Source organism: Harmonia axyridis, chromosome 3 (genome assembly GCF_914767665.1).
Source record: "Harmonia axyridis chromosome 3, icHarAxyr1.1, whole genome shotgun sequence".
Taxonomy (NCBI): domain Eukaryota; kingdom Metazoa; phylum Arthropoda; class Insecta; order Coleoptera; family Coccinellidae; genus Harmonia; species Harmonia axyridis.
The window spans coordinates 22,448,683-22,474,633 of NC_059503.1; the positions used below are offsets into that span (position 1 = coordinate 22,448,683).

General features: G+C 31.8%; 2 protein-coding genes across 2 annotated transcripts; both read right to left on the minus strand.

The window, feature by feature from the left end:
- Window positions 1–186: 186 nt before the first annotated feature.
- On the minus strand, window positions 187–8,436 carry LOC123674700 (protein takeout-like). Its single transcript, XM_045609680.1, has 6 exons — window positions 8,012–8,436; window positions 7,678–7,773; window positions 7,365–7,500; window positions 6,188–6,321; window positions 4,664–4,804; window positions 187–441 (listed from the first exon to the last, which is right to left on the minus strand). Exons 1-6 carry the CDS (start codon window positions 8,082–8,084, stop codon window positions 287–289), a joined length of 735 nt encoding a protein of 244 aa, XP_045465636.1. The 5' UTR covers window positions 8,085–8,436; the 3' UTR covers window positions 187–286.
- Window positions 8,437–12,352: 3,916 nt separating this feature from the next.
- On the minus strand, window positions 12,353–17,727 carry LOC123674699 (protein takeout-like). Its single transcript, XM_045609679.1, has 6 exons — window positions 17,578–17,727; window positions 15,792–15,887; window positions 15,360–15,495; window positions 15,159–15,292; window positions 13,737–13,886; window positions 12,353–13,141 (listed from the first exon to the last, which is right to left on the minus strand). Exons 1-6 carry the CDS (start codon window positions 17,645–17,647, stop codon window positions 12,987–12,989), a joined length of 741 nt encoding a protein of 246 aa, XP_045465635.1. The 5' UTR covers window positions 17,648–17,727; the 3' UTR covers window positions 12,353–12,986.
- Between the last annotated feature and the right edge of the window lie 8,224 nt (window positions 17,728–25,951).

Sequence of the window (25,951 nt, forward strand, 5' to 3'; positions counted from 1 at the left end):
GGCCGTAGCCAGTGGGGGCTCGATGAGTTCCGGAGACAACAAAAAATATCTCTTTTTTACTAAAAAAGTAATTTAACTTATGGAAAAAAAGCAGTTGAAAGAATAGTTTGAGTAATCTGACTGCAACGTCAGTTTTGAAAAGGTTCCAGTTAGTAGATCGTTTTTAATAATTATTATTAAGGCAACATTATTTGAAAATTATAATTTATATACATATATACATACAAAACTGAACTAAAATATACTTAAAACTCAACTAAGATTTCAGTAATTTCTTAATTCTGAATTATGAATCACTGAATGCATCACTTTGTGTCAGATTGTCCAAAATTCCAGCTGCAACTGATTTCAGAAGAGCGTTCATCGGTTTCTTGACCAAGTCTTGGAATTCCTTTATGATTTCTCGCCAGTTGTCATTCAAGAATTTATTCAATTCATCTCCTAGAAATATCAAATATTAGTAATGAAACACAATTGATAATTAATTTTATGATAATTCGATTCATCGTGATCTTATAGATCCCATCATGAGGTTGATGTAATTTTCAACATAATATCATGTTTTGTGTACTATAGCATACAGTAGTATGATGCATGTTGATTAAGTATTTGTTTTTAGTGAATTTCCTTCGTGGTATTGACGAATACTATTATTATCTTATCAATTTAATTTTGCGTTTTCTTTTTTTCACTGTTTTCTGTGAAAAGCTCAACGAATATTTCATAAACCAGAGTCATATAATCAATCAGTGATTAAACAAATTTACTATTCATGAATGGAAGTAAGTACAAAAATATTTACTCAAATAAGAACATATTATAATCTCCTTATGAAATCATGAAGATATCTATGATCTGCTTTTTGATATCTTATAATTTCGAAAAAAAAAACGAATAGAGAGTCCTTGAAGATTTATTCTGTATGTCTTATAGTTCTCGAGATGCTTTCAGTGAACATTGCGGGACACCCTGTACATATGCATAAATCGATCGTTTCGAATCTTAGTAATGATCTGCTTTTCTTCTATCAGTTCCCTTTTAGTTGCTTTAGATTACTGTTGTTTATGTATTTTATAGCGATAATAATACGAATTCATTACAATTGAGCACTAGAACATAATGTATATGTAGGGGGAAGTGGGGTAGATTGATACAGAAAAATTGAAATTCAAATAATATGTGAATAAATGACATATTTTTGATTAATTTTCAAGTCAACATTTAGCTAAATGTATAAATATTATAATGCCAAGGGTAAAAATAGTTTAAGTAGTAGAAGAAAATTATTAGTACGTGTTTTGTAAAAAATGGCTTTTGAATCATTCTGCCCCACTAACGGGGCACTTAGATACATCACTTGGGGCACATTAATACAAAGTGGAGGTTGCATGAAATTTGATAAAGTATAACACTTTTATAAAAATTATTCTTTATTATTCTGAAAATATTGTAATCAGTCTTACAAAATGCTTGAAACTTAATTAAATTAAGAATTAAGAACATCTGATTTCTTCACAACAGACTATCCTTTTATTCAAACAAATAAATCTCAGAAAACGAAACAAACACAATCATATAAAACCTCTTATACGTTAACAAAATAGTAAACTCAAGTAATATTATTAAGAACACTTGTATTGCTACTTTTATTGCACATTGTATGCGCTTAAATTAACTGAAAAAGTATACATAGAAGATGTTCGAGCTGTGCCCTTCGTACAGTTTGGTTTAGACAAGTGTAAAACAACATCTCTGAAATCAACGCTTGCTTGGTCTTCTACATCAGGGAAAACAAAAATATAAGAACTTTGATTTTTTCTAAGATATAACACTTGGTATTCAGTCAAACTGTATTTAGAAATGACTTTAGCTACATAATGAACTACAGTTTTCTTCTTTTCAAATTTAATAAGAAGGAAATCCCCAATATTTATATTTTTAGGATTAGGGATTTCAAACTCTCCACCTTCTTCACTTTCATCTGACACTTCATCATCGTCATCATCACTTAATTTCAATAGCTCATTCTCACTAGAGTCCGAATCCGACATTGGCTTCAAACGAAGACATACTCTTTTCTTTTTAGATTTTTTAGTTCGTGTAAGTCCCAATAAATTTCTTGCTGTTTTCAGCTCCTTTGCTTTTTGCTTCATCAATTTAACTTCTCGTTTTCTTTGTTTTTCCTCATATAGGATTTGTAACCGATTTTTTTCTGGTGTGTCAGTATAAACCCTGGATTTTCCTTTTTCTCTCCTTTTCTTAGATGTCTTTTCATTCAAAGCCTTTTTTGGATATGGTCGTACAGCTGCTGGAGACATTGTGTTATCATTAGTCTGACAGCTTGTTCCTGCCTTTGGAAATGGTGAAACGTTGAGAGGTGGAACAATATTCGCAGATGTATCAAAATCCGATCGGTTATCAAAAGGGTCCTTTTGTGTTTGGTCTCTGTTGCAGCTTTCATCCAGAATTTCTTCATTTGGACTTATTTCCAGCTCCACACAATCTACTTTCTGTCTCTCTATATCCTGGTTATTTTCTTTGTTTTCCTCTTGGAAACTCTCACTGTGAATTTCTATAGGTGCAAAATCGTCATCCCCGAATGCGAGTCTGTTAAATGGCCAAATACCTGGCTTTGAAAAGCCGCTTGTGATGTTCTTGGGTGTAAAAGACTCCAAAAAGGCAGATTTTGAAAGTTCTGCAATGTTATATATGGATATGGTCTTACCAATATTTCGAATGTGCCAATCATTAAATGCTGTTTTTAGTTTGCTTTTGAATGGACCAAAAACACTGACATCCAGCGGTTGTAATTTGTGTGATGTGTGTGGTGGCAAAGAAAGATAGATAATCCCATTGTCACGACAATAGTTGACAGCTTCAATAGAAATGTGTGACTCGTGGTTGTCGCAAATAATTAGAATTGGGTTATCTTTAGAGCATGAAGTTTGTCTTTGAATGTGTTTAAGAACTTGTATGTACAATTCTGCCGTCATCCAGCCGCTCCTGTTTGCCAAACCAAGACTGCCTTGGGGAGCCCCATTTAAAAACGGGTCTTTAAAATGAACTCGAGGAAAAATATAAACAGGAGGAAGAGCAGAACCTGTTGCTGTGACTATTCCACAAAACGTTACCAATTCTCCACGTTCAGCTGACACAGTTTGTCCTACTTGCCTTTGTTTTTTATCAGCCAAAACTTTAGGAGTTGGTAATACTGTATTAATACCTGTTTCATCCAAATTGACAATACGATCAGGAGTAAATTTATAGCGTAACATTACACGCTCAAAATTATTAAAGAATTCAGCCACAGCAGTCTTATTGAATGCAAAACTTCTAGCAGCGCTTGTATTTTCAGGCTTTCTCAGGCTAAGCTCTTGATTTCTCTTTCTAAATCCTGCTGCCCAGTCTTTCCCCGCGCATTTATTTTTTTTCCATGATTCTGGATATTTGCATCCCAAATGTTCTGCATACTCGTATGCTAATGTTAAAAGTTGCTGCAAGGATAACCCATAATGCATCTTGCTGCAAGTTAACAAATATTCGGAAAAAAGTTTCTCTTGCTGGGCAGTAAATACTTGAGCAACAGTATACTTTGACCCATACAAATTAGAAGATGACGATTGGTTTTCCTCTGAAGCTTTTCTAAATTTTTCAACACGATGCTGCAGAGTTGCAGGTTTGATACCATATTTTTCGGCTGCTTTTCTGATAGATAATACCTTCGATGCAACTTCAGATACGGCGCTCTTGATCCTCTCTTCATCTAAACTACGTCTTTCAGTCTTGGGCTTGTATGTGCGCACCATTTTCTGATGACAGAATAAAAAACTACCTATGTAATTTTAATTCGAAATATTTTACAATTTTATTGGGGCACATTGATACACATCAAAGTGCCCCGTACTTTGTTGTATCTAAGTGCCCCAAGAGATTTTTTTCAAAATGAAAATTATACAAAAGAAACTAACTAAATCATTTTGAATAAAATACTAAATCCATAATATTAGATTCCCCAACTTACCTTTGGTATATATAGATCCTCGCAAGATGGTACAAAACACCGAATAAACACTTTTATATTGCACGTCCCTTTTTAGTTGGTCGCACTCAAAACACGTTACTACTTGTAGAGCGCAAACGGCTGACTGTCGGTCGCCGCGAATTAATAGGAAGCGTTCAAACATTTCTATGAGCGTTTTAGAGATGGCAGCACTCGAATACATCCAATTGATTATTGGATAATGCTTGCGTATCTATGTGCCCCTTGCATCATTGTGCCCCCTCTCCCCCTATATCCAAATTGGACATCGCCGGTTATATTTCAGAAATTCATGAATATTAAAGAACATATTGGAATGGGCACCTAGTTATGTTTATGATAACTGTGATAATACAACCCAACAGAAGTTATTCACTTATTTCAATACGCCATCTCGAGAACTTTTGACAATTCTTGTTGAAAATAGCTCATGAATAATATTCTCGTAAAATATGAAGAAAAAAGAAAGTGAGTATCTTGTACGTTTTCACTTGAATGGTATTATCTTGTCTGAAATGTAAAGGTAGTTACATCGACTATAAAATTCACTAATTTTACCATCCGGTAATATAATTTGCAAGCAAATCTTGATTTAGAATATGATGGATTCAAAAATAGAAATACCTAATTGTTTATTTCCATTGAATAAATTATTCATGTGGAATGTGGCCCCACCAAAATCAGTTTCTAGGTCTGGGTTGTCAACCTTTAGCTTTCCGTCTTTTCCAGGTTTCAAGTCGAAAGTGAAAACGAGATGGCATTGTTCTGAAAAAGAAAAATGAGAATATGTTGCATCAAATATCGAAGGCATGAAAAAATATTATAACTGTATTAATTATAAAGGGTATACCAATAAGAGGAATCATTTTGTTATGAAAAAAATCACGAGTGTATTTCAAGAGGAATCAATGGATCTTCATTTCATTCTAGAGAGAAAGGTATGTCATTAATGATGAAAAACGATATCACCCAAATGGCTACCACACGGCTGCGGTTGCAGCACTTTTCCTTTTCATGAAATTTTCTATGACCATTTGCGTCTGTATATACTCGATAACTTATCGAATTTCATATTTAAGGTCTCAAATCGATTGTGAAACATTGGCATAGACCTTATCTTTCACGTCGACCGAAAGAAAAAAGTTCAAAGGTCAAATCACAAGATCGATGGCCATTGTGATCGAGAAATAACATGGAAAGAAAACTATTGAGCGTTAAGACCTAAGTTAGCAGGCTTTTCAAAATGAAACCTCTCATTGGAAAACTTATCATGAATACAATATTTGATATTAATTATTTATGGAATAGTTAATAGTCACATAAAATCACAAAATAATTTCTTGAGGACCAAAGGTTTCAAATCGAAAATATAACTTTCATATAAGTATTTTCCATACGATTTCAATAAAATTTCTTCTGATTGATTCTTTTGAATCACGTGTATGTCTATTTCCATCTTATATTTTTTCGATACAAGAAAAAAAAATTTCTCAGAAAACTCCGAAAACAAATTTATATCCTATCATAAATCACAATTCGAAAGGATATATAATATAGTGCAATATTGAATTGTACACCATTTGCATAATATTATAGACAGATCGATAGATGACACAATAAAACAATGTTAATGATTGGATCCTTCCACAAAAAAAATCAGCCGTCGGTGCATGCAGCTTTTATTCGAAAAGGACTGTAAGAATTCTTAGTAACGTGAGATATGACCAGTTATGCAGGGATTATTCAAAAACTTGGAATTGCATTAAAAAATGTCCAATTTTTATACAATATAGGATACACTCCTATTCCATCAATATAATAACCAAAAAAATATTATGAACAAGAAATAGATCTTTTATATACCCCAAGTACAATTTAAGAACAAGCCCGAAGCTGATGTCTTAAAATTTAGAAATCTTGGCCAAATGATAACTGTAACCCCTTCCCACGATACTTAAACTTTCAAAATGAAAAATTACACATATAAATATATTTCTAAGACCTTATAGTCTTGAATAACACATGAGATAAATAGAATAAGTAGTTTTTTTGGATGTAACACGGTCTCATTTCATTTTGATCTAGCTGGTTTCGGATGAATGTGATTTGAAATATTATTACTACTACTATAAGCCTATTCTCACTCACTGAAATCCATATAACCGTCTCCATTTCCAGAGATTGGAAGCACTAAAATTTTTCCTCCTATGGAATATTGTCCTTCCAGCATTATATGAACAAAGTTCATGTCCAGGGTAAATTTTCCAGCTGTTTTGTCATACCTGAATAAAATAGAGATGAAGATTCCTTCTTTTATAATCATTAAAATTGAACGTATCATTTTGAAATAATATCAATGACGCTAGTAGGTAACTGAAAATTGACAGTAATCGAAAGATAAACAGCAGAAACTTTTACTACCGCTCATTCAAGAAGCGAGAAAAGTACACTGATATATCTGTACTTTTTTGGGTTGATATGGTCGTTTTTTGAATGGATTATTTGGTATGGATACCTTTGAAACATTTCATGAGGTATTAACTAATTGAAAATCTGTTTGTTCATCGTCATCAGCACATTTTATATTGATACACTCATTTACTTTCAAATTAATTCCTATTTCATCTAATGGAGAAAATTATTATTATTATCTTCGATTCCTAATTGTTTATATACCTACTCTGAGTACAAACACTATAAGCTTCAATTAAATTATTGGTTGTTAACTAAAAGTGAATTCAATTGTCTGCAATCTTACTATCCTTGTAGGTACCCCAAAAAGTTCTATTGTGGAAAAGAAATAACCATTATTTATTTGATTACAGATTCGATCGGTTTGAAATTCTTCATATTTAAAATTAGTGCAAAATTTCAGAACCATAGAAAATTCAAGAAGAAAATCGAAAAACTTTACGGAATTGAAATTTAGAATGTTAATATGAAATAACAAATTCAGTGTGAAGTTTTAAGCTTCAAAGCATAAGAACCATAGAAAATTGGAAAAGAATACTGGAAAGGAAAGATTTTTCTCATCAAGGCAACACAATCAGGTATCAGAATAAATGCAAAACTCTTAATTCTATAAAAAATTATTCAATTTTCACATTATAGATAATTCATGTTTTGAGTATTTGAGTATTCCACGATTTTCTGCAAAAAAGGTATCAACTTAACGAAAGTCAATTTATAAGTAAATTTTTATAGTGATACATTTTTCGTATTATCAGTATCCAATAGTTCACCAAAATTTGGATATAATAATTTTATTCAATGAATTTAGGTATATTCTTCGCAAAAATTATCCCATACAATTGAAATATCTTACTTGATGGTATTAAATTTAACGGTTTCAATTCCTGTCACCAATTGATTCGTCAAGTTCAAGTTTAATCCATTGGAATCCAATTGAAGTAGTGGAATCTTAAGAGGATTCAGTTTCTGTATGTTGTAATCCTTATCACCTGTTGAGAATAAGATCATAGATAGGTTTATGAAACAAACGTCTTCTTTTGAAATTTTTTTTTTCAACCTTTTTTTGATTTATCATCAGATATATTTTAATCATCAATACCTTTTCAAATTATCTAAATTTTTCACTAACTAATGGGCAAATGAACTGAAATAAAAAATTTTCTCACCTGTAATAATGTTCGGAATAGCCTTCATTGCAACTTCTACAGCACACTTAGAAAACGCATTAGGATCTTTCAAAGAACATTTTTGAATGTATTTTGCTGTAAAAGTAATTCATTAATATTATTTCGAAAGGATAACATTATACTATTCTACAAAAATTTTGAGTTTGAAAACATATTTTATCCGAGACAAAGTGATTTTGAAATGTTTCTTATTTCTATTTTATTATTTTAAGTGATCCTAATGAGTAAAATGATGAATTTTCATCAAATAATAACTATGGAATATGTAAATGATGTAAATCTGTTATGATGCTTAAATTGAAGCAATACTCACGTAAAGATTTAGTCTCGATTGTAGTTATAAAAACTACAACGCAAAAAAACAATTTAGAAAATTCGACAAGCATGGTGTAGCTTTTCTGAGACAACTGTCAACTGATAATCCCAGAAATGACGACTTTAATTTATAAGTTTCTGAAAACACAACCTTCGAACCACTTCCAGATATTGTGTTCATCAAAAAAATAAATTAACGTGAAGAATAGAAATTATTTCCTATCGCAAAACTGGCTTTCGCATGGAAATAGATTCAGCACTCCGAAGGTTAGAAAGAGCGAACTCATCATTCTCGTTCTTCTTGAACTTCTTCCGAGTTTTTGGATTGAGATATTTGGTCCGTTCAGGCTTCGAGAATATTTTCTTTCGATGCAGAAAAAGATATGCAAATTGATGGTTTGTTTGTTAGGATTTGTTGTTCGTGGAAGCGTCTGTCTGTGTAAAGCGTCACTTAGCGTTGAGTCTGAATAATTCTATTGAGAGAGACTTAGATGTTTCATCCTCATCAACCAACGGGGTTGCTCTTGGTGTGCGGGCCATCATAGTTCTGGAGAGCCTCAACAGTGTGAACCTGAAAAAAAATTGACATAAAAAGTTTATTATTTCTAAAAATATCTCAGATATAGAAATGAATATTATTCCATGATTTGAAAGCAGATTTCAAAAGTTTCAGGTAGGATATAATAAGGTATTCTAGTAAAATAAAAACTAACTAATATAATAAAGCATCAGAAACCGGTGAGTCTGTACACTGAAAATACCGAGCTAATTTTGTTGCGATATTCAAAGTTAGATTGAACGAGTCATTCATGAGGACGGTTCCGAACTAATGATTAAAATCATTCAATGATATGGGAAGAAACAATAAAATTGTGATTTTTTTACGTGGAGTCGAAACTTCGATAAATTGATGAGTAATGAAATATTGGGATTATAAATTTATATTTTACTATGTGGCCAACGAAAACTTAACTCCTCGATTTTCCTTCTTTAAAATGTAAATGTGGAAAATCGCTCGGACCCTCAATTTCTGATTCGAGGGGGAACAACTTTTCCGTTTTTTTTATTTTGAATAGGGATGAGGGGTGTTTTGATAACTAATCCTTAAGATAGTATCGAGCACTATTTCACCCTAAAATAACGATTCAAAATATCCATCCTTAATGAAATGACAGCGAAAATAGTGAAAGAGGCAATATTGAATTAATCTCGAGAATATTATTCGTATCCGGGTGTTTTTTTAGAGCAGTAGAACTTTAAATTGCAATAAAACAACGATGGATTATTCGATTGACATGAATTTTATTTACCCGCAAGATAATCTTGTGGCATTACATTTTAAATATGATTTCTGGCATATGACCGCCACGGCTGGCTCGGATGTAGTCCAATCTGGACGTCCAATTTTCGATGACTTTTTCCAACATTTGTGGCCGTGTATCGGCAATAACACGGCGAATGTTGTCTTCCAAATGGTCAAGGGTTTGTGGCTTATCCGCATAGACCAATGACTTTACATAGCCCCACAAAAAGTAGTCTAGCGGTGTTAAATCACAAGATCTTGGAGGCCAATTCACAGATCCAAAACGTGAAATTAGGCGGTCACCAAACGTGTCTTTCAATAAATCGATTGTGGCACGAGCTGTGTGACATGTTGCTCCGTCTTGTTGAAACCACAGCTCCTGGACATCATGGTTGTTCAATTCAGGAATGAAAAAGTTATTAATCATGGCTCTATACCGATCACCATTGACTGTAACGTTCTGGCCATCATCGTTTTTGAAGAAGTACGTACCAATGATTCCACCAGCCCATAAAGCGCACCAAACAGTCAGTTTTTCTGGATGTACCGATGTTTCGACATACACTTGAGGATTAGCTTCACTCCAAATGCGGCAGTTTTGTTTGTCGACGTAGCCATTCAACCAGAAGTGCGCTTCATCGCTAAATGAAATAAAATGGACGTAGTGCGCGATACGTATTCCGCACAGAACCATTATTTTCGAAATAAAATTGCACTTTTTGTAAGCTTTGTTCAGGCGTGAGTCTATGAATGATGAATTGCCAAACCAAACTGAGAATAAATCACTTGACAGCTGTTATGTCGGTCGCCATCTTGAACAGTAATGCCAACTTAAAGTTATATACCGCGAAAAAAACCACCCGTCATTTAGTATTGAGTACCCTTCCACTATTTCATCTGTCATTTCGTTATCAATGGAAATTTTGGAGCGAAATATAAGCATCATATAGTACTCGACAAGATCTTCAAAATGAAGTATCGTAACATCCCACATGCCTATTCAAACTCAAGGGGCTGTATTCAACCTCGTTGGGGGTTGGAGGTGCAGGGATGCGAAAAGCGGAAATTTCCTACAATCAGAAATTGACGGGACCGAGCGATTTTCTACATTTTCATTTTAAAGACGGAAAATCGAGGTGTTAAGTTTTCGTTGGACCACCTAGTATATGCAATCGATGTTATAGCAATTTTATATAAGAGGACTCTTAGAATATTGAATGGAAAAGCAATAAATCATTGTTTTTTCCAAAGCATTCAAACTTTTATAATTTCAGATTTATGTAGGTATCTTCAATTATAATGAATGCCTTTTAGATTAACCATCCTTTTGTGCGATTCAATGAATTGAATGCAGTACCTCTGATAATACAATCGTTATCAGTTAAATTTTTTGAACCATAAACCATTGGAACTATATTTTCCATATTGTAGGATTTCAATGAACTTATTAGATAAGATCAGAGTGTTTCATGAAATACTGTAAGTACTTGTTTGCAGTGCGAATACAGAACAATCGGTATAATCTGAATCAAAGTTGACACATGTCTTAAGTCTATTGTCATTCGTTTATGAGATACAGGGTGTCATATATTAACTAACCGTTTTTCAATACGGAACATTTCGAATATCTATAACTTTCACTTTCTTTTGAAAAGATACTCCGTATATTAGAATAGAATAGAATAGGATTCATAAACAATTTTTGACTCTAGATCACTGAGACGATTTGTAACCATTTTCGAATAATTGAATTTAAAAATTGTAGGTACCTGGGACACACTGTATAATTGACCAAATGTTACAACATGTAGAAACAATGCTTTTAATGGTATCCATATTGATATTCATGCTCAACTTGATTATTCAGATTAGTGAAAATTATCCGTAATAACGTCTTGTATTATATTTTTTGACTTTTGAAATTTTTGTTTGGAATGACTTGGACTATAACATATCAAAAATTCAGCCAAAGTGTGCGGTGTCCTTTGACTCTAATGAAAAAGCGATTGCTCAGGTTGAACCCTATTTCGAAAATAAAGGTATTGAAAAGTTGAGAAACGTTGGAGTGTATCACTCTTGAACGTGACGATGTTGACAAATAAAGTAGAATTTTTCAGTGAAAAATTTGGTTATGTCCGGGACTTAATGAGCGAAATGTTTAGTAAATCGCAGTGGCGTAACATTTTTTAACGCCTCCCTTTGAATATCAAGTACCTGTATGGGCCTGTCGCGTATGCGATATATTTTACCCAAAAATATACACTAAACAGTCCTAAATTTAATAACGAAAGGGGTTTCCAACTGTATATTTTGTTGAATCGAGAAACAACATAATTGATGTAAATTATTATTGTTAGTTCTTCAAATTAAAAAAAAAAACAAAGATAACTTATCAAACCTAATAAAACAAGTCGACTTGATTTCTTTTGGATTTTCTTCTACTTAATTCTTGGACACTTCAGCTTTGGATGCTTCATCATATATGTTTTATGTATTGCATACATACCTATATGTTTTATGCGATATTACCTGAGTATAAACCTTGCCTCAAACTGACCTTATCATTTCCAATCAAATTTAGGAGTACGAACCTTACAACAATCAATCTCCTTATGAAATTTTTGTTTTCCTTTTTTTCAAAATACAGGTCTTTCTACTATAAGAAAAAATTTCAATGTCTTTTAAACTGCAAGTGTAATGAGATCCTTGATAATAAACCTACTTCCGTATGTTACGTTCACCTTTGATGAACTAAGGTTATTTCTGAATCAAGTTTTCATGAATTTAGCCTATTATTATGAATATGTACCGACAAACATCAATAAGAGCAATGCATGTTGTGGGTTCCATTCAACAAGATGAAAGTCATGGTAACAGAAACTACTACAATCTACAACACCAACCAACATGGGAATCTTCCCATTTTTGACTATATCTTTTGATTAGTCTTTCAAGCATATCTGAGAGACCAAAAGAGTTATTGAATTTATTAGCAGCTGAAATTTAACCGAGAATGGTGAAGGGGCAACGAATTGATTGAATTTTTATTACTTTTATTTATTGTTTCAAGTCAGAACTACAAGAATGCTTCGTACAGACAGGCATACATCAAGGAAATTCTGCAATTGAATTCACCATGTGTTCATTTTAGAATAATATTAAGCCTTTATTTACAAAATATTAGAATTTAACCTATGTACTCACGAACAATGATGTACTCATGAAATATTGATGAGTACTCACAATAGAACATTTTGGAATATTTCCTTTTCTTAATATATTTTTATTCGATACTTTGATTCTATTGAATTTTTGTTTGGAGTATATTAAGAAATATTATATATGAATAAGGTAAAAATGTTAGAATAGCTATTGCTAAACTTTCGCCTGATGAAGACGGTTATTTATATCACATAATCTTTATATTTGAATTCTACAATTAGTGAAAGCCCAATTTTTTTCAAAATGAACAATATCATACTGTCCCGTATGGTTGGATTGGGCGCATTTGGAATATATAATTTCGTTCGATTTCTTGATTTTCACATGAAATATATACAAATATCGAAAAATGTGAATTCAAATTAAATCTATCAAAATAGAGGTTTCAAGTAAATACCTACATAATATTTTATTACACAGATTGGACTCAGAGCTAAGAAACATTGACTTAAGCATCATCGAAGACTTCTCCGTCAGTTAGATTATTCAATATACCACTGAAAACACCAAACACAACTTCTCTAACAGGTGTCACAATCAAAGCTTCGAATTCCTTGATGACTTCCCTCCAGTTTTCGGTGAGGAATTTCTCCATCTCTTCAGCTGAAATTTTGACAAAAAAAGTCTTTATTTGGTAATGACAAAACATAAAACAATTAATGCTTCAATTCATTCATTCATTCATGTTTATTTGTTGAAGTTCTCGAATAAACTTTATTATTATTATTATTATTTATCCTAATTCTACAGGGTTTTCCAATAAGAGGTTTCATATTGAATACCCCCGCTATCTGGACACCTGTCACTTTTGAAGCTGTCATCTTTTGTCATTTGACAAGTAAAACTACACTAAAAATGGAACAATACACGCATTGAAACTGTTTGAAGTAACTACATTGTGAAAATTTTGCAATTACAGTTTGCAAAACTAAAGCACTTTTGGATCTTTGTAGAGTACGTCGGCAGGAAATAGTGAAACTGTTAGAAAAATGTGAGTTGTTGGGACAAGTTAGTGATGTGAAGAATCTAAAACGTGTGAGAATAATGCTGCTGTAGTGTTAACAAAAACCAGGCTTGTCGAATCCTCGTCGATCTTAGGAATTGGGAATTTTTATATTTGGGCATCTTTCTTTAGTCGGCATAGTTCTAAATAGTCTAAATAATTCCGATATATCCTGTATATTTATTCAATACTCACATAGCTGCTTATTGCCGTTGAATAAGTTTTCCAGTTGAAACTTGACGCCACCAAATTCGGTCTTAAGTTCGAAATTTTCCACTTTGTTCACGTCTTTTCCATTTTTCTTAGTTGGTTGTAGATCGAACGAATAATGATAATCGCCTTCGACTGAAATTAAATTATAATCATTTACGTGCAATAGTCTACAATTGAATATTCTGAGTACAAAGGTTAATACACAAAAACACTTATCCAGAAATTAATAGTTACTGAGGAACTTTCTTTAACCTTAGATGAATGCGGAATTTACTGTAAACTTAATATACAGGTGTTCCTAAATTGGAGGTACAAAGGAAAATGACAGATTCCTCGAATAGTTTTAAGAAAAGTCCTATAAAATGGGACCACAAACGTTTTGTTTTCGAAATACAGGGTCTCAAAGTTTGATTTTTCTTCTCATAGCACCTTCCCTACACGAGATATTCATAATAAATTTGGCATATATTCCAATTTTATGTTTTGGTCATGTGATTAGCTAATTTTGAAAGCAAATTTACATCCAAATTATTATCAAGTATAAGTTCCAATTAGGTAGTAGGTAAGCTGTATGAATTTAACTTTCAGTTATATCTACGTGTTCAACTAAAAATAACATATTTTGCCAATAGCAGTAAATTTATTTCATTGAAACACCCACTATATGAAATTTATTTTGAAGTATTCAATCGTTATTGGTTTAAATACACGGTGACCCAGTAATCAAACAATCATTATCGGTTTTTTAATTGAAGATATGTTTTTTGCTTATTATATTCAAGGTACAATAGTCGAATCTTATTATTTGAAACCATTCTCGGCTCAAAATTATAAACAATATCGTTAATGCTGTTAATTTGATGAAAACAAAAAGGGGAATAAACATATACCAAAATAATAAAACAGTGGGGTAAAATTCGTCATATCATTCAAACCCTTAGGGTCGTTACTGAAACTAATAATTTTATTCCAATCATATTTGAAGGAACTCCTTATCACCCAAGAAGCATACCTACTTTCATCAAATTAAGCATGTTTTATTAAAATCAATAATTAATTAATAATCTGTAATAAAAAAAACTGTAAAATTACTGTACTTTAAATGTGAGAATAAATTTTGAATTTGAATTTGAATTAATTAATTACCTTCGACACCCTGTATTTCTAAAACGGATCAACTTAGAAGAAATACTTAGGGGAGAGCATTCTCATTTTCAGCTGAACAGTGCTGGGTCGCCAAAGTTAATACTTGAGAATTATTGAAAAGTATTTTCAATTGATGTTGTACCTCTAAGTTAATATTACATTCTTTGATCATATCAAAAATACTGCAGATCAAAAGATTCGTTTGATCTTGAGAGACCAATAAGTATTCTCTCATTTTGTTTTGAAAAAACTACTCACGGAAGTCGATAACTGCTTTTCCTTCTCCCAAAATTGGTAAAACCAGAACTTTTCCCTCAACTTTATAACGACCTTGGATTGACAATTTATCCAAGTGAGTATCCATTACGAATTTCCTTGTTGTTTTATCATATCTGAAAAATTAACGTTTTCATTATATTATTCTTGAACTGAAATTTTAAAGCAAAAACACCGACTAACCTGATTGATTTTACTTTGGTATTTTCACTTCCAATTACAGTGGCATTTGAGATTGATAATTTCAATCCTGGAGGGTTGAATTCAATAAAGTCTATTTTCAGAGGCACCAAATTTGGAATCTTATATGTCTTGTCACCTAAAAAAAAGAAGATATTTCCGAAATGAAGAAATATACAAATACGACATAAAAATCTCTGTATGTGTATAACATATCCAGAAAAGTTATAACGTAAGCATGTGAAAGGTACAACGTGTATTCAAAAAAACTAAAATTCCTATGGAAACTTTAATTTAATGTACCTATCTATCATTCATTGTTAAAATAATGTAATTAAAATTGTGTTTTCCTGTAATTTATTTTGTAAAAAATCTGTTCTATATAGTGATTCCTTCACTTAACAGAAATTTGAAAAAAAAATTACACTGACTCACCATGGACTATCTGTGGAAGTGCCGAATTGGCTGCGTCTACAGCACATTTACTGAATTCGTCTGGATTTTTCAGAGAACATTTTTTAATGTATTTGGCTGAAATGAAAAATTCGTGTTACTCAACACATCAGAACCACTAAAACCTTATTATATTATATATTTCCAATTGATGTTAAAAATTCAAAGTAATTTCTTAATTTTCGTTCGTTATTGAGCCAGACGAAATCACTAACATAATTCCAAAAATTAGTTTAAAAATACAATTGAAAAAATAATATCAAAAACCTTGATTTTGGAATTAACGATTTATGCTGTAGGTACTCCAAAAATTGAAAATATAAGAAATTTTTAATATGTGAAAATTTGATCATGTGAACTCTGAATATTTTCAATAGTTATCTTCAAGAATTTTTTTGAAATTCGGAGATATAAGAGGGGACTGCTCATTGAATCAACCTAAAAGGGATGAAGATATGAAAGAATCTAATCCATAAAGTTCTTGAATCTATTCGCCCTTATTTTTGTGCATGAACAACTAATTAGATAATTTTTTTTAGAACAATAAAGTGCATTATTATCATCTTGGAAAATTAAATCACGTTAAATCAATAAAATTTAATATCTAATGGATTTGATTGAAAGCGGAGTAGCAGATAGTTACTGAAAACTTTGATCAAAAATTTTGAGTCAACTCTAGTAATTACTCAAGATTACTCGATCATCTTGTACGGTAGTAAGTTTTACATATTTTCCGAAACCGTTACAAAAGAAAGAACCAAAATCGAATATTCTGATATTAAAAAGTGTTAAATTTTCGAAAAGAAACAGAACTAATGTAAAATATAGAAAATTTTACTTGATGAAAATCCGAAATGATAAATATGCAAATAGATGATTTTTATCAGAAAAAATCTAGTGACAATCCTAGTTACCACTGATCCTCAAAACTTAGATGCTGGAGCACTTGTATCCTCAGAATATTTATTTTTAAAACCGTTTTGAAGAGAATGAAATCATGTTCAAAACTAAATGTCAGAAATCTTTAGGTTTTGCTCATGACAGTAAACAAAAGGAATGCCATTGGTGAATATATTGAATTGAATTTTTTGAATTTTTTCGAATCCTATGTAAAATATAAGAATCTTGACAAAATTAGTAGAAAAAATCTACATTCTCAGGACAAACGAAAATTTATCAAAATAACATATGCACAAGAAAGTAACACTTCCATTGCATTTAAAAATATAGATGAAATCGAATAAGCAAAATGAAAAAATATAAATGAAAAATATAACCCTATTCAATTCCCAATCCTTACAATGATAATTTCAATAATAACAACACTGTCTTCAATATTTAAATGAACGAGTTGAGAATCAACATTCACCTCCTTTCTTACAGAGTAAGAAATAGAGGTAGATAGTTATAAAAAAATTTCTACTTACGGATTGTTTTGCCTTCCGTTAAAAATGTAAAATATAAGAATGTTGACTAAATTAGTAGAAAAAATCTACAAGCACAGGACAAATGATAATTTATCAAAATAACATGTGCACAAAATAGTGATACTTCCATCGCTTTCAAGAATACAGACGAAATCGAATAAACTGCATGAAAAATGAATAAATAGAACCCTATTCAATTTCCAATCCTTACAATTACTTGTAATTTCAATGATAACAACACTGATTCAATATTTGGATGAATGAGTTAACGATTAATCGACACATTTTTTCTTATTGAGTAAGAAATATAGGTACATAATTATAAAAAAATTTCTACTTACGGATTGTTTTGCCTTCCGTTAAAACAATCAAGAAAACAAAACTAAAACCGAATATCAATGAACGAACCATGATTTCGCTGAAGGAGTCTTCTCGAGTAATGGAGCTCGTCCTATTTATAGCTTAAGTATATGAATATTTAACCTTCATTTTTTGTCAATTAATGATGTTTAACTTGAAAAAGGTGATAATCAGCTTTATTTATACAAAATTCTGCATATTTAAAATCCGGATCTGTATCATTATGAGGAGATGAACGAATCCAGAACAAATGAAATTTTTTAAGAAATAATGAATGCGTTACGCATTGAGTTCCGGATGATCATCAAAATTTCATAATCCATAACATATTAGAAGGAGACCTTCACGCTCAAGAGTATCTACGCAGATATTCATAACATTGTCTATCAAAGAGTAAAAACAAATTTCAAATTCCCAAAAATTTTATAATGAACCAAAAGTAACAAGCGAAAGATATGGTATGTACTTATAGTTATTTATTGTTTCAACTGATTGGAGTTAGCAAATGTAATCATTGCATAGGTTTTCGTTAACTCTAACACAAATTTAACTGACGAGTTTCATGTATGACAGTACTTTTCATTTGTCGGCAAAATCGAAAAAATCTTGATATCTTAACTTAATGATGAAGTATATCGAAATCGCAAGATTTCTGTGTTTCGAATTAATTCATTTATTACGTGTAAAATTCATTACATTAATTTATGAATGTATATTTATAACTATAAATTAATAGTTACATCTAATGTACATACTTTTCAATCGCTAGGTATAGGTAAATGTATACGATATTTTTTGGGACAAAAAAAAACCTTAAATGAAAATAATTATAGGAAATGAGCAATCTAAACAATTAGGTAAAACTCAATAACCCATGATTGTGCTCAATCAAGCTAAAAAAGAATTTAATAGAGTTCAACGTTCACGTAGAACAGGACTATAATGAAAAAATCTTTTCATGACTTTCCATCGTATCTAGATACGATCGAATGGAATAAGTTATGTATTTATGAAATTTTTTCAAATGATGTGGATATTGTGAATCGTTCCTCAACTGTTGGTATAAAATCATATATATTATATCGTGAATTTAAAAAAAATGTTCAATGTCCATTTGCAACTGTTTTTCGAATAATTTAAAAACTAAATAATTGATCAATATGAAATTTTGCATTCGAATGTCAAATTATAATTTTGATCTAATCTCATTTTTCCTTATAGCAAAGTTTTCATTCTCTTATGAATTCGATTAGTTTTCCCGGCATCTAGTAGGAAGACATTGACTATTGACCCAAGAACTGTTCTGCGCATCTTCGAAAGCTCAGTTCGAGATTATGGCCCGGTGCACACATCCGATTTTTGTAGTTACGACACCGTCGTCGTGTCGTACTTGCGGCCTGTGGTACAAAGAATCAAATGGGAGCATGCACACTACCCGCCGTGCTGTTGCGACGTCGTAACTGCCAGCCTACGGTCGTTTTTTGGTAGCATGTCCCTCTAGGCCGCAACTGTGCCGCAGTCGTAGATGCGATCTCTCAGTACTCTATTCCAAATTGGCCCGCGCACACATACGACGTTTGTCGTGAGTTCGCACAAAATGGCGGAGAGGGAATTGGATATTGAGCTATTCATTGAAGAAATTAAGAAATATCCAGAAATATGGAATGTGGGTGATGAAAATTACCATGATAGGACAAAGAAGAGAGCAGCATGGACAACTATCTGTTGTTTGTTCAGCGATGATTTTGAACAGAAGGATGACAGGGATAGAAACGAAATTTGTAAGTACAATTCATGTATATTTTCAAAATGTATCGGTAATATAATATTGGTTTTAACTAGCATAGTATGAAAATATTATGTGAAAAAAGTCAAATAACTTAAATATATTTGTTTTGCCAAGGAACACTGCCAACCTCAGATACAAAATAATCTGCTAGCTCATTTCTAGCTTGAATTGCTTGATTCGGTCCTCTTTGTGTATGGTTACTCCGCCCAGTTGCTTCCTTATCTTCATCAGATTTTTCCATTGTTAATATAAAGTCTCCAAACGATGGTACAAGCCAAGATCAAGATGAGAGTATAGATTTATTTCCTTAAAAATAATATTCAAAGTTTGAGTTTTATATTTTTGTAAATAATAATATTTTTATTAAAATTATATTTTTGTTATAAAGAATAATGTTTATATTTGTGATAAATAAATGCAGTTAAAAAAATAATTTCCTTCTTCACTTACCTCAAAGTTAAAGCTAGCATTTCCAATGGTGGAATGGAAAGTCTCATCCATGTGTCTTGAGATCTGATTTTTGGTGTTATTTTCGCTGCAAGCTCGTCAAATGATTTCACAGACATTCTGTAGTAGTTATAGAACTTATCAGGGTTTTCTCTTAAATCCCCGAGAGAAGTATGAAATCTACCCCTGAGAAGTCTCAAGTCCGTGTAGGGGTGTACCCAATAACGCCTGTTTTGTTTACAAATATACTTCTTGTAAACAAGGTAAGCAAAAACAATTTTTTTGCGATGGTCGTCCATTATAATATAACTATATATAATTATATATTATATTATATAATAATATCGAGCGCCGATCGCACACACACACACACTGGCAGTGTGAACTAGTGAATTGATCCGACTCCGCAACCACGCCGGTGTCGTATGTAGTGTGCATTGAATAGGTACGACACCGCAACGGGTGTCGTAACTGCAAAAGTCGGATGTGTGCACCGGGCCTTATTTCTACATTTTGATCTGTTCAAGAAGACAGTCCACGTAGCGTAGGGCTACCATAAATATTGGAACATCGACCGGGACAAGTGTCATAGAAATAGGTTGAAATACCACACGAAAATTCCAAACTCATCTGAGAGCACGGTATTCATTTAATAATCATTCGAGTTTTCTATTAAAAATGCTTGACTGTTTAGAAATAAATTATACAGTTCTGATGAAGAGTCATGAAAAAGTCGGTTAAAGCTTTTGAGGCCTTTTCTTCAGCTACATTCAAACCTTATAGTAAATATCGAAAAATATTTGAAAATTTTAAGACCAATGGACTACACAGAAATGAACATGTCTTTGGGCATAATCTCTTTAAATAAAAAAAAACTCGCCTTTATTTTCAAAGTAAATATTCGTGTTATACGCTGTGAAAGCGAAAATATTTTGTATGGAAATATTAAGATTCTCTAAAGATTCAACACAAAATGAAGTGATTGAAGAAGACGATTTATTTGGCTATGTGACTATTTTGATAATTTCATTGTCGATCCTTTAGTTTTTGAAAAATAATGTAAGAGCAACGGGAACAGCTTTATGATTACTGGAATCCGCTGAGATTTTATAAAAAGAAATTTTTTCTTACCTACTCTACCTATTATATGTGAGGAAATATACATCTAAATAACAGGCAAATTACTATGACCGGGACAATTGAATAAATGATCGGGACACGGGGACTCAATGGTCCAAACCGGGACATGTCCCTGTGTACCGGGACGTATGGCAGCCCTAACGTAGCGACATATTTTATCTATCTCCAAATTCATATGCAGAGTATTATTAGATGACAATGAAGATAATAGGTACCAACTCTGCGTCCTCATTGAAGTCTTCAAATATTGTCATCAGTATATCAAGTATTTCCTTTGATATGCCGCCAGTTAAGTATGAAGTATATAGTTTGCACGGAAAGGAAGAAATTAACCAAGTAATGATGCAATTTTCAGTTTTACAGAGAAGATTTCTTGGTCAATGCAATTTTGGCGAGACGATCTCAGTCAATATTTAAGGTGCATCTTTCGAGGAATTGCGGTGTTTCATCCAGGGAATAGATTGATTCGTCAGTATGTCATTCAGTGTTTCCTGCCATATACATTTTCCCTCTCCATAGCAGGGTATGATGTCTAATATTTATTCCCCAAGCGGTGCCGTTCTTCCCAGAGATGCATAGCCCACGACACCATCTCTCAGGCTAGCAAAGAGCCACTTCTCGATCGTCGACAATTTTATGGTTCTCTTATATAGTAAATACATTCTTCATAAACAATCTTTCTGCTCCTATTTTTCAACATCTTCACTATTTTCAACTGAGTGGGAGAACTTTTTTAGTCCAGCTCGTCAAGTAAGAGAGAAGTGACTCGGCCAGTCTTTGATAATTGATCGTCCACCAAAGCGCAAGCTCACTCTTTTGTCCCATTCTTTAACTGCCATCGCCTGATGACTGGGACTGTGGCTGGGTAGCCACAAAACGGCTCTGGCCCGGTGGAGGAGGTTGACCCACCTTCCCTTGCCAGTTGGGATGCTATTTCATTGCCGGTTGTCTTGGAATGGCCAGGCACTCAAATAAAGTTGACCTGATTTCTTTCTCTGACTACGTGGTGTGGACTCCAAAAGAGTCTTTGGTCGAATAAGACACCCAGACATCAAGTGTGGTTAGTTGAGGTTAGGGTGATCCCATTCAGTATTAGTGCCTTGGGATAAACATTTTTCCTTCTGGTAAATGACCGTAGTATTATCTTTTCGGGTTTTATATTGAGACCTTCTCGGGGACACCACTCGTGAGTTAGGGTTAAAGCAGCATATATATTTCAATGAGCTATTTAATTTTTCACTCTGGAGTCTACCCATCTCATCTCTTCATTTTAGAACGCATACAGTGTAATTTAATTCCATTCTGTATATTGGTTTCTTTGTCGTTGAATACTTTTACTTCAAACATCCTATAATATTGTATTTGACGTATTATCGTTTATGCAATGAATATCCTACATTTGGTTAATTTTTTGCCTTTTTTGGAGTGAAACATTTCGACTGCAGGCCTAGAGAAAAAACTTTCTTACTCTTCGGTTTTCTCACTCATCGTCAAGATAATATCAGATAATGGTTGGTCGTATCCGGTACTTTTTGGATCTACTCCTTGTCATCAATGCTATTTCAGCCTATCTTTTCTCCCCGTCCAAGTCGATTGTGTTCTGAATTAATTATATTACACACTTATATAACTCAATTTTTAGTTCCTTGAGGAATTTTTCTTGAAGATGAGAACATAAGTCGAATAGCTTCTATTGAGAAATCCTCATTTGAAATTCTCGTATTATTATTTTTTTTTTGTAAAAAATGATAATAAAATAAAACGAAGTAATTTCCACTATGTTATTTAATTGTTAGCAACAATTGTTTCGCCACACTGTGGCTTCATCAGGCTACATTTCTGAACTGATAAGAGTACAAAGGTTTTCAGAATCTTATATAGGAACAAAATTGACACAAAAATATTCGAAAGGGTATAAATTACAAAGTTATATTGGACCATTTACAGCCTGGGATTTCCAAACTATCGGAAGAAATTCAATAAAGGGGATGAGTTTACATCCGTTTGTTCGTTCAACAGAATATTTTGGGTATTATACCTGTTTATTTCCAGGGATTCTAAGAGTGTTAGTCTTAAGCTCTTGTTTTCTAAATGAAGAATTTTAAAGTTATTATTGAAGGTATGGTCCCATTCTTTTAAGTGATTCGCGTAGGTTGAAAACGAACTATCAGATGTATAACTCTTTTGGTGTTCCTTTATCCTTTTATTGAACGATCTTCCTGTTTGTCCAATATAAACCATAGGGCAATCATTACAGGTTAACTTGTAGACACCGGATTTAGTTTCTTTATCTGTTTTGTCTTTATTGTTTTTAATGAACATCTCTAAGTTGTTACTTGTTTTGAAGGATATTGTGTAATTGAATTTTGTTTTCAAGTATTTAGCAATCTTTTCAGAAATATTATTAACATAAGTTAACGAAAAAAATTTAGTATCAATACCATAATTTACCTTAGGGTATTGATACTAAATTTTTTTCGTTAACTTATGTTAATAATATTTCTGAAAAGATTGCTAAATACTTGAAAACAAAATTCAATTACACAATATCCTTCAAAACAAGTAACAACTTAGAGATGTTCATTAAAAACAATAAAGACAAAACAGATAAAGAAACTAAATCCGGTGTCTACAAGTTAACCTGTAATGATTGCCCTATGGTTTATATTGGACAAACAGGAAGATCGTTCAATAAAAGGATAAAGGAACACCAAAAGAGTTATACATCTGATAGTTCGTTTTCAACCTACGCGAATCACTTAAAAGAATGGGACCATACCTTCAATAATAACTTTAAAATTCTTCATTTAGAAAACAAGAGCTTAAGACTAACACTCTTAGAATCCCTGGAAATAAACAGGTATAATACCCAAAATATTCTGTTGAACGAACAAACGGATGTAAACTCATCCCCTTTATTGAATTTCTTCCGATAGTTTGGAAATCCCAGGCTGTAAATGGTCCAATATAACTTTGTAATTTATACCCTTTCGAATATTTTTGTGTCAATTTTGTTCCTATATAAGATTCTGAAAACCTTTGTACTCTTATCAGTTCAGAAATGTAGCCTGATGAAGCCACAGTGTGGCGAAACAATTGTTGCTAACAATTAAATAACATAGTGGAAATTACTTCGTTTTATTTTATTTATAATGAATTTCCGCCAAGTAAGGACCGAATCCATTAAATAAAAAATGATAATTCTCATTCCTAATGATGATGATACTGATGTGATATACTTTGTTGAAGAATAGCTCATTTTCAATAAAAAATCAATTCAAAGGTATATACATTATTTTCATTGATTAACTTTTCAGAAATACAAACTAAGTGATTTCTTTCAAAGTACTACATACCAATCTTTCCTAATTTGAGAAATGAAGAAAATATCAGTGGTGGAAAATTTGCAATATTGAAAAGTATTAATTACAATGTGATTTGAATCGATAATTTGAATTTGTTTTTCCTAAAAAAATTATTTCATATTCGGTGTCACTTCTATGCAGATCAAGGTTTTGAAGAAAAACTCAAACTGAAATAAATGAGCTGGAAAATTCCTCCATTGAACAGTCATAATTTATAATAAGTACGTAATGTCATCATATATGAAATATTAGATCTGTTCATCTTTACAGGATCACCTCGAAATTACAACTTTTGAAACCAACTGGCATAAAAAATTAGTACTCGGTTGTTACCAACAATATTTAGTTGGAAAATATTTAATTGATTTCATATTGACATATTCTGAATAAAGATTTGTCAATTTTTGTGGAGATTTATGGTTCCACATAATTAATCGCCATCTATAATATCAAGAAAGGCTGATTCGGAGAAAGATCTTAACATAGGAGTAAATATAGCAACGAATTAAAAACACTCAAAATTTCACACCACGGTTTATTATTTCCTGATATGGTGATAGAAGATCCACTCTATATAAGAGCAGAAATTAAATCATTTGAAAAAAAATTGGTTCTGCTTGAATTTTAAAATAATTTAGCTATATTATCGAAATCAAGTGTGATATGAATTTTAATTATCATAATTGATTTTGTGTCAATGGTCATAGCTGTCGAGACACGTTAACTTAAATAAATAAATGAATCAATTTATTAGGAAATGAATAAGTATGAAATAATTATTTATTTTCATAAAAAATCAATTATTTAATTCTATTTTAGACTGCGTTATATTTAGTACTTTCAGATGTAGCATATTATATAGTTTAAGGAGCGGAATTGATGTAATTGAACTATTATTATATATTATTAAGTTTACCTGATACCAAATACACTGTTTCATATGGTAAGGAAATGAATCATTCGTTATATGCGACAAATATTGAATAATAATTAATTGGAGTTACGATAAAACGGATTAGCATAAATGATAATAATCTTTGCCAAAATTAGATCCATATATTTTACATATACTCGTTTCTCGAAACAAGTCGTTGTCTCAAATGGGGACATTATTTTAATTGAACTAACAAGACCTATTATAAAATGAAATATATTAGAGCTCTTACCTCGTGACTGTGATTAAGATTATCCGAATCATTTTCTTTTTCGACTATAAACGTTTTATGAGTAGAATAAGAAGAATGCAAACACATTTCTTGAATTTATGCAGGCGGAAATGAAAAAATTGAAAAGCTAATAAGGAAAATAATAAAAGTCATGAAAATCTAAAGATATTGCCATACCATATGTTCATCGAAATTAGGCATTTATCAATTAATTGATAGGCAAATTATTCAAATGGATGTTATTGCTCAGCTACAAAATCAAATACGATTCAATGTGAGTCATAATAAATAATAAGTAAATAAGTAATGAGTAAAAATATCTGAACTTTCACTTTTCAATTAAATTTATATGTAATAATTTCTAAGACTTTAATACTCAATCAAGCACAATCATAATCTACAATACGTTTCTGATGTTCAAATTCTTACATAATAATTTTTGTCTTTT